Source organism: Lonchura striata, chromosome 9 (genome assembly GCF_046129695.1).
Source record: "Lonchura striata isolate bLonStr1 chromosome 9, bLonStr1.mat, whole genome shotgun sequence".
Lineage (NCBI taxonomy): Eukaryota > Metazoa > Chordata > Aves > Passeriformes > Estrildidae > Lonchura > Lonchura striata.
Genome location: NC_134611.1, coordinates 8,835,937 through 8,847,192, shown reverse-complemented (window position 1 = coordinate 8,847,192; position 11,256 = coordinate 8,835,937). Strand labels below are relative to the sequence as shown.

At 50.7% G+C, this 11,256-nt stretch overlaps 2 protein-coding genes across 3 annotated transcripts; one reads left to right on the top strand and one right to left on the bottom strand.

The window, feature by feature from the left end:
- The first annotated feature begins 921 nt into the window (after positions 1–921).
- On the top strand, positions 922–2,395 carry TMEM205 (transmembrane protein 205). Its single transcript, XM_021542055.3, has 3 exons — positions 922–1,273; positions 1,364–1,527; positions 1,730–2,395. Exons 1-3 carry the CDS (start codon positions 1,144–1,146, stop codon positions 2,027–2,029), a joined length of 594 nt encoding a protein of 197 aa, XP_021397730.2. The 5' UTR covers positions 922–1,143; the 3' UTR covers positions 2,030–2,395.
- A 135-nt stretch (positions 2,396–2,530) lies between these two features.
- TTC4 (tetratricopeptide repeat domain 4) lies at positions 2,531–10,734 on the bottom strand. 2 transcript variants are annotated; one of them, XM_021542038.3, is made up of 10 exons: positions 10,521–10,734; positions 10,324–10,441; positions 9,728–9,889; positions 8,838–8,915; positions 7,945–8,069; positions 7,606–7,692; positions 6,499–6,713; positions 5,270–5,351; positions 4,128–4,210; positions 2,531–3,206 (listed from the first exon to the last, which is right to left on the bottom strand). In XM_021542038.3, the coding sequence occupies exons 1-10, from the start codon at positions 10,728–10,730 to the stop codon at positions 2,927–2,929; spliced, it is 1,440 nt and encodes a 479-aa protein (XP_021397713.3). In that variant the 5' UTR covers positions 10,731–10,734; the 3' UTR covers positions 2,531–2,926. The 2 variants fall into 2 exon arrangements, with proteins under 2 accessions (XP_021397713.3, XP_021397719.3); XM_021542044.3 differs by having other exon boundaries at positions 3,000–3,219.
- Between the last annotated feature and the right edge of the window lie 522 nt (positions 10,735–11,256).

The window sequence follows — 11,256 nt, the reverse complement described above, 5'->3', positions numbered from 1 at the left end:
AGCTTTGCAAGAAAACACCTTGGAGCTCTTGGCTGCTGATTCCTGCATGGAGGCAAAGCATTTGGAGAGGCAGATCTGGGACCTTGGGAGCAGCAGGGCTCTGTGCTGGCTGCTGGCAGAGCCCCCACTGCCTTCCTGCCCAGGATGATGCAGGGAACAAGGCCCCACCTAAGAACCACGGCTGTCTTCCCTGGGCCTCTGCCATCCAGGGCTGCTGGAGGATGGAAAAATCCCAAAACCACCAAGAAGCTTTTGGGAAAGGCCATGAATACAGCTGGGGATTTACAGGCCAGCACTCCAGGCTGGATGTGGGCACCTTCTCTGGTGTGCTGCCATCATGAGAAGGTTTAAGGACCTGATTTTATGGATGCCTAAATAAATACATGGAGCTAATATATCACAATACAGGGCATATTTATCTGCTTTGCCGGAGCAGGATAGAATTAGACAGCAGTGTCTCTCAAGGCCAGCCCTGCTGTAATTCATGCCCCGAGGCAACCAGCCGAGGGGAGGAGGAGGAGGAGGAGGAATTCTGCAGGCAGCAGTATTGATGGGCTACTCCCAGAAGCTTTGTTTTAATTAATTTTCAGAGGGCTCCTTGCAGTGGATCAGGCAACTCCTTCCAAACCTCCTTCCACCCACTGCCCAAGCTCTTGTGCAGGGTCTGGGGCAGCAGAGCCCGGGAGCCCCCCTGCTCCTTTGAGGCTCCAGGCTTTTGGTTAAAGTGCAGAAGCTGATGCTGTTTTTAATCAAGAGGGCTTCCCCCTGGCCAAGAGGCCTCTTTGATGGCCACAGCGTGGGCAGGTGAATGTGTCACAGCTTTTCTCTTCCCCTTTTTATTGACTTTCTGCTTGTTCCTGCTGCCAGGGGTCAGTGGGGCGTTGGCTGGACTTTGCCAAAAGTCCACCCCAACCATCTGGTTCCCAGGTGCTGACGCAGAGCCCTGCCCTGAGATAGAGGGGATTGAACAGTGGGTTTGCAGCCCGGTCGGGTGTGTGGTGGTGAGGCTGAACGGGGCTGTGCCAGCTCCAGAGCTTTTCCTGAGTAAGCAGCTTTGTGAACCTGAACCGCATTTGCCCCGCGAGCAGCAAGGTGACAGCAGCAGCCACAGCTCAGCGCCGAATTCGGGGTGACCTGGCTGACATGAAGGGACCTGTCCCCATCCAGGACGCCGTGGCAAGTGACACGGGGCCCTCCAACACCATCAAACTGCTGCACCTGCTTTTCCTCTCCACCTCCTGGGGGATGCAGGTCTGGGTGACCTTCGTGGCCGGTAGGTTGGGCTGTGCTGTGCTCTCTGCCCAGGGGGGTGGCACAGGGGAGGGGGCTTTGCCCCAGGACTGACCTGCTCTCCCCCTGGCAGGGTTTGTGATGAGCAGGCACCTCCCTCGCCACACCTTCGGCTCCATCCAGCGGGAGCTCTTCCCCTACTACTTCCACATCAGCTCCACCTGCGCCTTCCTCAACCTGACCCTGTTTGCCATGTCCCACCCCAGCGAGCAGCTCTGCAAGGAGAACATGACCCAGGTAGCCTCCCCCTTCCTCACACGGGCTGGCCAAAGCCCAAACCCCTTCCTCTGCTCCTCTGGCTGCCTTGCAGACCATGGAGATCCACGCACGGTTAAAAGAAACCCACAAGCACCCAAACTGCAGTGAGCCAGGGGGCCTGGGGGAGAAACGTAACCCACCACAGCAGTGAGGCGCTCACGGCGGGCTTCACTCCCTGCAGACCATCATCTTCCTCGTCTGCATCGCCGCCTCCGTGCTGAACACGCAGTGGTTCGGGCAGGTCGCCTCCGACACGGTGGCCGAGCTGCAGCTGGTGGAGAGCAGCCACGGGCTGGGGCAGGAGGTGGGGCTGGCAGCCAGCGAGCCCCGCAGGCAGCTCCGTGCCTCCAGCCCCAGCTACAGGCAGCTGGCCCGGAGCTTCGCCCTCCACCACGCTCTGTCCTCCCTCTGCAACCTCCTGTGCATCGTGTGCAACGGGCTGAGCCTGCAGCACCTGGCTGCCCAGCTCTCTGCCCTCTGAGGGCACTGCCCAGCTCTCTGCCCTCTGAGGGCACTGCCAGGGATGGCTGGACAGTGCCCACCCCCTGCTGCCTCGCTGTAAAGCAAGCCCCAGCTTTGGACATTAAACTGAAGCATCCTCGGTTGGAGATAACTCTTGCTGTGTTTGTGCACGGTGCAGAAATTTAGGAACAGTGAAATGGAAATGTTTTCTCTAGAGCTGCCTGCAGCCAGGCTCTGTGATGGAAGCAGGAGTGTTTTATGGCTGAACAGCTTTCTAATGCCCCGTGCATTGGCTGTGTCTAAAGCTGCAGTGTATTCCTGCAGAAGAGAACGAAATGAGAGATTGGGAATTACTTCTAATTAAAAGCCAAACGCTAATACAGAAGACCCTGCGTGTTGGCTGTACCAGTTAATGTAATGGACAAGGGTGTTACGTTGGGGTTTACAATCAGTGTCTGTCATTCTCTGGTATTTCACAAGGTGAGACAAAATGTTGTCTCATTCATTAGGCAGAAGTCAGTCTACTTAAAATAGCCATGTTTATTCCAGGTTCTGTAGGACATTCAGTGAGATATCAAAAGGGTCAGTCAAACACTGCTCCAAACAAAGAGCTCTGCTGTAGCCTGGCCAGCAGCACAGCCAAGCAGTGACAAAACAGCACTTGCTGAGTGCCAGGCAGGAACCTGACTGCATCCACCCTGCAGCAACAGGCAGGTACTCCCCAGGCCACTGCTGCTGAACCCCAGCAGCCACAGCCCACCTCCGAGCAAATCTGTGATTTTCTCAGGTAAGGCAGAACATTCCCAGCTGCTGTTACTGCAACCACAGCCAGCGTTTGGCACTGCTTCAGGTTTATTTCAAAACCACATGCAGCCTATCATAGAGGAGACCTTCTGCAAGCCAGCTGGGTTCCCTTTTAAACAAATAATCCCCTCATGTTAGCCCTTCCTTCTCCTGTGCTGCTCCCCTGGAAGTTTCCCTGTGTGCCAAGATTATTTTCCTCCCCTGAAGAGTGCAAAGTATTTTTGTTCAAGCAGAAGTCTGCATCCTGGAGCTGGGCTAACAAACAGCAGCCTCTTGCACAGGGTTCCTTGTTTCTTTCTTGCTCATTACAGTCGATGCACTTTCTTGCCAGAGAAGTATTTCTTAGAGAAAGGAGAACGCTTGGCAAATACCAAAACTGTTGGGGTCCCGGCCTTTACAAAATACCTGCAAAGATTAAAAGGACTCCTTGGCTTCCTTGTAGCTGGCCCAGTGTCCTACAAAGCAAGTGACTCCTGCCCAGCTCCATAAAGACTGACCTCCCAAAGGCTGGTGATGAGATTTTGTGCTGATTAGCAGAGCCTCTTGGAGCCAGGGTTAAGCACATCCGAGGAGGAGTGTTTTATGAATCAACTCCTCTCCCAACAGCTTCTTTTAATTAAGGCAGCTGTTATTCTCCCTCTGGAAGGAGGGTTCTTTTGCAGCTGCCCTTACAGCCTGAAATCTGAGGGCCTATGGGCACTGCTGAGTTTTATGGAGTGACGGAGATCCCGCTCCCACTGCACAGACCGAGCCCCCCGCGCCGTGCAGCAGCTCCAGCCGGCTACGAGAACGCTGCAACTCCACAGCACAGGCTGCACAGGAACTTTCTGGCTTCACAAACAGCAAATTCCTCTCTCTCAATAACAGCACAACTCTTTAAAGGCGGTTTCAGAGCAGAACAGAGCTGCACACTGCGCCAAGGGCCGCTCACGCAGCAGCATGAACAGCGAGAGCATTGTTAACCTTCAACATCTCTTTAGAGGCTGCTGCATGGTTTTCTTCTTCTTTTTTTTTTTTTTTTTTTTTTTTTTTTTTTTTTTTTTAAACTAGTATTGTGTAGATGGGATCTGGAATAACTCTTCTGTGCTGCTCAGCTGTGCCCAACTCCCTTACCCATCTCCATCCAGTCCTGGAAAGAGTTGTTAATTTTTTGGAGGAAAACACATGTAAGTCACTAAAACTGGGCACAAAATCCATGCAGCTTTATACCTTCAAGAGGCAGGACTATTAAGTTAGAGAAGAGTTATTTAAGAACAAACTGGACTTAAAGCCCATACTTTTTTTCCCCTGGACATGGACAGGTACAGCCTCACCTTTTGTGCTGCAGCACTTGTAGCAATGTGTGTTCTGGGTTCACCTCATACATTTCTTCTCTTTCTTCATCTTCAAAATAGAGCTGGAAAAAAAAATGAGGGGGTTATTAAATGCCTAAGATACATGAAGGAAAGCACGAAGCTGCTGAAAGCCCAGTAACAGCACACCATTATCAGCTGGGGGTTTATCAAACCTCTGTAGCTTGGCCCGACTGTTGGATGCAAAATTCAGCAAGGCAGAAATTGGTTTGTGTGAATTCCAAGTTTTCCCTGTATAAACCAGCTTAGGCTCTCCCAGTAGGAAGGCAAAATGCACAGGTTGCTCTCATGTTTTACAGGCAATCAATCCAAATCTAAGGGCTGCATTTCAACAGGTGAAATGCAGCAATGTTATGAGATAAACTGAGTGGGTTTAGAGGTATTTGAACAAAACAGAGTTGATTTATGAGATTAAAGTCCTTAGACCAATGGTGCCTTAGACTGTAAATACACATAGGATTTAACCTAGAAAAGTACACAGCCACTGTCCTTCTGCACCTGTCTGCTCACTGTACACAGGGTTGTGCTGCTGCTGCTGCCTGGCACAGATGACACTGAAGTGGAAAATTAAAAATAAACATTCCTATCCTTCTGCGTACAACTTCAGAAAAATTCTCAAAACCTGCTGCACCACCTCACAGCCCTCCTTTGCTAAAGTGTTAATAGAGATACACCATCTCTATATCATACTCATCTGATTATGTGCTCAAGTAACTCCACTTAGTTCTGAAAATAAAGTATTTTTAAAATAACACTTATTTGTATTGAGCAACTCCACGATCCAATTAAAAAACCAGGCCACCTATCAGTTTGATGATTTAAATCTTAATTATTGTTACAAAGATGGAATCTAAGCAGTATCTATAAATACCTTCTGTCAAATACAATATAAGTGAAAGACAACTCCCATTTTTGTCAGTGATTTCTGTCAGCACATGTGGACAGTGTTTGAGTTCATAAGCGAGGTTTCTTGTTTCACATTTCTGCACACTAAACAGATGCCAACACTTTCATACCCTCAGAGCTGTGCATGTTCTCAGTCCAGAAATAAAAAAAAACACAACACAACAACCCTGAAATTAAAGGAAAGTCAAACTTCTCACCTCAAGATTGTTGGGAAGGTATTTTTTTTCTAAATCCCAAGGAGGTAACTCAGCAAACATCACCATTAAATGATCAATAAACCTAAAAGACAAAATACACTTGGTCAGCTTAAACAAAGAGCTCAGCTTCAGTAACTTGTATACTTGCATTTGAATGATGGCAAAAAGATACTAGCAAATTAAACAACAGATTTGAAAGGAAGTTTAGATCACCAACAGTTCCTCCCCTTCAAAAAAATAATTTTCCCAATGAATCCAAGGTCCTGTAACTCAGGTTATTAGCCACAAATATGAGCAATGCAACAAATTATTTTTAATTTCCTATTTTCACACTGAAAAATATATTAAATAAACACCCTGCATTTTGTCTAAAATGGATTTTCCTTTGACACAGTCCCATGCTTCACCAGATCAGAGTGGTGAGAATATGTCTGTGTGTCAAAGCCTTCTTAATTTTGGTACTTGGAGAGTGTTGGGAGGCTAGTTTGCTCTAAAAATCCATTTCCACTTCCTTTATTCACAAAAAGGCACACTGAACACTACCATGAAGGTACTTCAAATTTACCAACCTGTCTGCACTGTAATTTTAAGTCCTAAACTTATTGACGGATCTGAGGAATATGTCTTCCAACAAAACAAAAAGTTACGAATTACAAAAAACAAAAGTTACAAGTCTGTTTAACACTACAAGATAAGGAATTGAAGTTAACATCAAGGAGAGTGAAATTCTGAGCTTGCCAGTCACTGCCAGTCTGAAAGGTCTGCAGCACTTCAGTCAGACCTGCTGAAGGCCCTGAGAACTTTGGGGTCACTGCTGGTTATGAGAGGTCCCCTTTAGAAGCTTTTCACAATTTTTACGTGTAACTTTTTTTTTCCTGGGCTCTGAACTTTTTTTGGAGGGCTCTAGAACGGCACCTTAAATGAATCTCTAAAATCCACATGTGTGGATGGGTCACACTAATTAATTACTGGTCTGAGTAATTGCACTGCAAGCCCCATCAGTCACCCTGGCTAAATGTGTTTTGTCTGCAGCATAAATTTAGGTAAATCACAGAATATTTCAGGTTGGAGAGGACCTCAGGAGGTCATCTAGTGCAGCCTCCTGCTCAAAAGAAGGGTCAGCTGTGTGATTAGAGATCTGGGACTGCTCCACCAGCACAGCAGTGTTTCACTGTTCTATTTGCTCAAACACCTCCTCAATGCAAGAATGCTGCTGGCAGTGCATTTACCTGGAGTTCTCATGGAAAGCCACAGTGAAATCTGTCTGCTCGTGCTCAGGGTACAGGAAGAGGACAGGCCAGCTCAGGTTGCCATCAGCATCTAAGTGCACCTTTGCCCCCGTGGCACTGCCAGAGTGGAACCCATCCAAGGATAGCTCAGCCAGGCCATCTGACACTTCCTCCTCTTCATCTGAAGGCTCAAGAACCAGCTTGATATTTCTTTCCTGGAGGGGATGGAGGGAAAAGACCAAAAAGCCAACTAAAAATCCCCAACAGTTATGGTGGGGAGAATAAGAACAAAAAATTAGCAGCCAGTAAAAGGCAAAGTGATGTTGTTCTTGTTAATGAGTCAGCTCCTAAACATGACATCCAAAGCTTTCCCACAGTATCAGACTCAGGTCATTGGGCTTCCCAGTAGAATTCAGAAGCTCAGCCAGATATCCAGACTCCTCATAAACAAATGAGGAGAGGTGGGAATCCAGAGGAACCCACAGGTGGAGAGAAGGGCCTGAAAAAACAGGTGGAAAGGGATGCACCTAAAATCCTTTTCTCTGTGGCCTGCCAGGCATCACTACAGGGTGCAACTACACACACCAGCTCCTGAGAACATCTGCTCTTTCAGGAAGCTGAAGAAAGTTCACTCTTTTCCTTGGAAAAAGGAAAACAGCAGAAGAGATCTGACTGTATGTAAGAGCCCCAAATACTTTAATGTAGTATAAACCTTCACTGAGGAATGAGAAGATCCAGGACTGATTCCCTCCTCTACCCTATTGAACAGTTATCTTCTATTCTTCCACAGAATTAATGCCTGTGGGCAGCACACAAAGCCAGGTTCACTGGGCTGATGTGATGCTGCAGCCCAGCAGCCAGAGCACTCACAAAGCTCAGCTCATCTCCTAACATTGGGTCTGTATTTTGCATTAGTTGGTACCTGAAATACAGATAGCTGGGAGGTGGGGCTAGAGCCATGCAGACCTGGAGAATCATGGTTTTAACTAAAATATTTTTTGCTCCAGCCCTCAAAAGCTGATGTATTAGAACCAACTTCTAGAGAGAAATGAAAGAGCCCTTAAAAAACCCCAAACCACATACAACCAGCCCCTCTCAGTGACTCACCTTTATTGCTGCAAGCAAAATTTCCTTCTGACACTGCTCCTTGCTCTCCATCACCTTTGCTTTCCTGGCATCCCTCTCCTGAACTCGCTACAGGTAAGAAAAGGATGCACCGAGGTCACACAGAGCAGGTCAGTGTCCATCACTGCTCTTCCCTGATTGAGAAATTTCCCTGGTGGAGAAATCAGTTTGTGTCCCCAGGAAGGTCCCCTCCAGCTCCTTCCCCTGCACATCCCAACACACAGCACATGCCTGGGGACACCAGACTGCACAGAGACCTTGGAGACCCTCCCTCCAAGGACCCCAAAAAAACAATCACTGCAGGTCTGCCTTCATCCTCACCTTTAATTTGTCAGCTTTAGCCCTCATTTCCACAAGCTTTTTCTCTTCTGAGTCTATCTGCAAGCCTTCCTCACACCATGCTATTGCTTCCACGAAATTCTTTAGCTCCATGTGACAGAGAGCTCCTGGAAGGATCAATATTGTCAGTTTAATATTGTAACTTTCCAGTGTTGGGGTCAGTGTACAACAACTATAAAAGTGATGATTATAAAGACAGCATTAGGTGCTTCTGCACTAAACTTTTTTTTATTTTGTGATCATATTCAACCAGAAACTTCCAGCAGGTCAGTTGAGAAGAAAATTTAAAGTATTTCATCAGTTCTTACATCACTTAGACACAGAAATCAGCAGAATTATGCTAAAAGTGTCTGTTACAAACAAAATTTTATCATTGTAATTAACATGCCAGTATTTGTCTTGGTAGGAAAAATAAAAGGGGGATTTCTATGCAGTGGGGAAAAAAAGAACAGATCTCAAAACTAGTATTGGGGAAAACAGGAGAAGTTATCCTGTACTCAATAGAAATGGGTCCAGTGCCTCTGATAGATATAGGAGATGAAGAACGAGTATTTTGATTGAAAATACAAAGCAAAAGGCAGAGCTCTCTTTTGGGGAGAAACAGCAACAACAAGTGAAGAAATCTCTTTCAGTAACTGCTTTCCCATTCTGAAATTAATTCTCTCCAGAAACAGAGTATGATGCCCACTCACAGTAAATTAAGCTTTAAAAACACAATTATTACACACCAGAAACTTGCAAGGAAACAAGACAACAAGTAACAACAGCCTGTTTTAGTGCGGGTAACAATAACAGCACAATCAGTAAAGTTAACATCAGCCAAGTGTTTGAAAAGGACTCCTGCTCCATGCAGCAACACCAGCTTTAACTCTCACCTCTTATGATGGCTTTGAGATGGGTGGGCTTCAGCTTTTTGGCTTGGATGGCATCATTTAGAGCAGAGCGGTAGTTACCTGCAAAGCAAGTAAAAGTGCTCAGAACCCTTAATTTGTATTTAAAATCCAACCAGACACCAAGGTGACAAAAGGGTTTATGCAGAGACCCTGTAACTCACTGTTCCTACAATCACAGCGAGGTGAGAGGAGGATAAAAAAAGAGCAAACTAAAAACAGGAAGAGAAAGGGCAGGGGTCAATCACACAGGTGAGAGGTAAATAACACGGTGTGAGCAGGTCACCTCCCTGCTGCAACACACAGCAGCGTTAAAAGGCCCAGAACACCTTTCCTGTTGGTAGGATGGTGGTAGCTGTAAGAGAGTCACAGAATAATTAAGGCTGGTAAATACATCCAAGATCATCAAGTAATGGTTTTAAACTAAATGAGGGTAGACTTGCAGTAGACAGAAGGAAGAAATTTTTTACAATGAGAGTGGTGAGGCAGAAGTGGCAGAGTGGCAGAAGTGGCCCAGAGAGATGGCAGGAGCCCCATCCCTGCAAACATTCAAGGCCAGGCCGAACAAACTTGTTTAGTTGAAGATGTCACTGGTCCTTGCAGAGGGGTTGGACCAGATGGCCTTTAAAGGTCCCCTCCAACCCAAACTAGTCTATGATTCTAAAACCCCCTGGTTTTGCCAAGGCTCGAGCAGCAGGTAACAGCTGGAAGGAGCAGAGAACAAACCCTGCACGCAGCCACGTCCTGAAGCGAGCCAGGTCTTCAGGGTTCAAGGCACCTCCTGCTCACAGCTAAGCCATCACAAAACCCAGAACAAACAAAAAGGAAACCCCAAACGGGGAGGCAAAGCAGCTGTGGGTCGCGGAGCCCCTTACCCAAGTGGAAATGTGCGGCCGCCCGGTTGGTGAGCAGCACCGCGTCCAGCTCGGCGTCCCCGCAGCGCCTCCGCAGCCCCTCCGAGTAGGCGGCCGCCGCTCTGCCGTAGTCCTTCTCCTTGAAGTACTCGTTCCCTTCGTTCTTGTACATCCTGGCCAGCTCTGCGGGGATGCAGCAGGGTCAGGCAGGGCAGGGTCAGGCCGGGCAGGGCAGGGACAGGCAGGGCAGGGCAGGGATGGGCAGGGCAGGGCAGGGACAGGCAGGGCAGGGCAGGGATGGGCAGGGCAGGGCAGGGACAGGCAGGGCAGGGACAGGCTGGGCAGGGCAGGGCAGGGACAGGCAGGGCAGGGCAGGGATGGGCAGGGCAGGGCAGGGACAGGCAGGGCAGGGACAGGCTGGGAAGGGCAGGGCAGGGCAGGGACAGGCTGGGAAGGGCAGGGCAGGGACAGGCAGGGCAGGGCAGGGCCAGGCAGGGCAGGGCAGGGATGGGCAGGGCAGGGCCGGGACAGGCAGGGCAGGGATAGGCTGGGCAGGGACGGGCAGGGACAGGCTGGGCACGGATAGGCAGGGACAGGCAGGGCAGGACCGGGCGCACCTGCGGGGCTCCGCTCCTCGTCGAACAGCAGCGACTGCAGGCAGGCGAGCTCGGGCTGCCGCGCCGCATCGATCTCGGCCGGGCAGCGCTTCATGAACATGGGGATGGCCTCCAGCTCCTGGGGACGGACAGACGGACACGCACACAGCGCCCCGGGCTCGGCCCGCCCGGCCCCGCGCCCGGCCCCGCCGCCTCACCTGCTCCCACGTGTCGGGGCTCAGCGCGCCCCGGTACCGCGGCGCCGCCGGGGCTCCGGACACGCCGTCCCGCTCCGCCTCCGCCATGCTCCCGCTGCTCCTCCTGCCGCCGCCCGGCCCCGCCTGAGACCGCCCCCGCCGCCTCAGGCCCGGCCCCGCTGCTTCCGACGAGCCCCGGCACCGGTACCGGCATCCGCCCAGTCCCGACATCCACTCCAGCATCCCACCGGTACCGGCACGGCACCCGCCCAGTCCCAACATCCACCCCGGCATCCCACCGGCACCGGTACCGGCACCGGCATCCCACCAGTCCCGACACCGTCCCGGCATCCCACCGGTACGGGCACCGGCCCCGGCATCCGCCCAGTCCCGACATCCACTCCAGCATCCCACCGGTACCGGCACGGCACCCGCCCAGTCCAAACATCCACCCCGACATCCCACCAGTCCCGACATCCGACCCGCCCCGGCATCCCACCGGCACCGGCCCCGGCATCCACCCAGTCCCGACATCCACTCCAGCATCCCACCGGTACCGGCATCCCACCAGTCCCGACACCGTCCCGGCATCCCACCGGTATCGGCACCGGCCCCGGCATCCGCCCAGTCCCGACATCCACCCCGGCATCCCACCGGCACCGGTACCGGCATCCGCCCAGTCCCAACATCCACCCCGACATCCCACTGGCACCGGTACTGGCACCGGCGTCCCACCAGTCCCGACATCCGACCCGCC

Excerpts from the sequence above, each read along its gene's own strand:
- TMEM205 (XM_021542055.3), top strand. The coding sequence starts at position 1,144 with ATGAAGGGACCTGTCCCCATCCAGGACGCCGTGGCAAGTGACACGGGG. Across the intron at positions 1,274-1,363 it reads CTGGGTGACCTTCGTGGCCG|GGTTTGTGATGAGCAGGCAC; the intron begins GTAGGTTGGGCT and ends TCCCCCTGGCAG. Across the intron at positions 1,528-1,729 it reads GCAAGGAGAACATGACCCAG|ACCATCATCTTCCTCGTCTG; the intron begins GTAGCCTCCCCC and ends CACTCCCTGCAG.
- TTC4 (XM_021542038.3), bottom strand. The coding sequence starts at position 10,730 with ATGTCGGGACTGGGCGGATGCCGGTACCGGTGCCGGGGCTCGTCGGAA. Across the intron at positions 5,352-6,498 it reads GCTTTCCATGAGAACTCCAG|GTTTATTGATCATTTAATGG; the intron begins GTAAATGCACTG and ends TTTGTCTTTTAG. Across the intron at positions 3,207-4,127 it reads CAAGTGCTGCAGCACAAAAG|GCCGGGACCCCAACAGTTTT; the intron begins GTGAGGCTGTAC and ends TATTTTGTAAAG.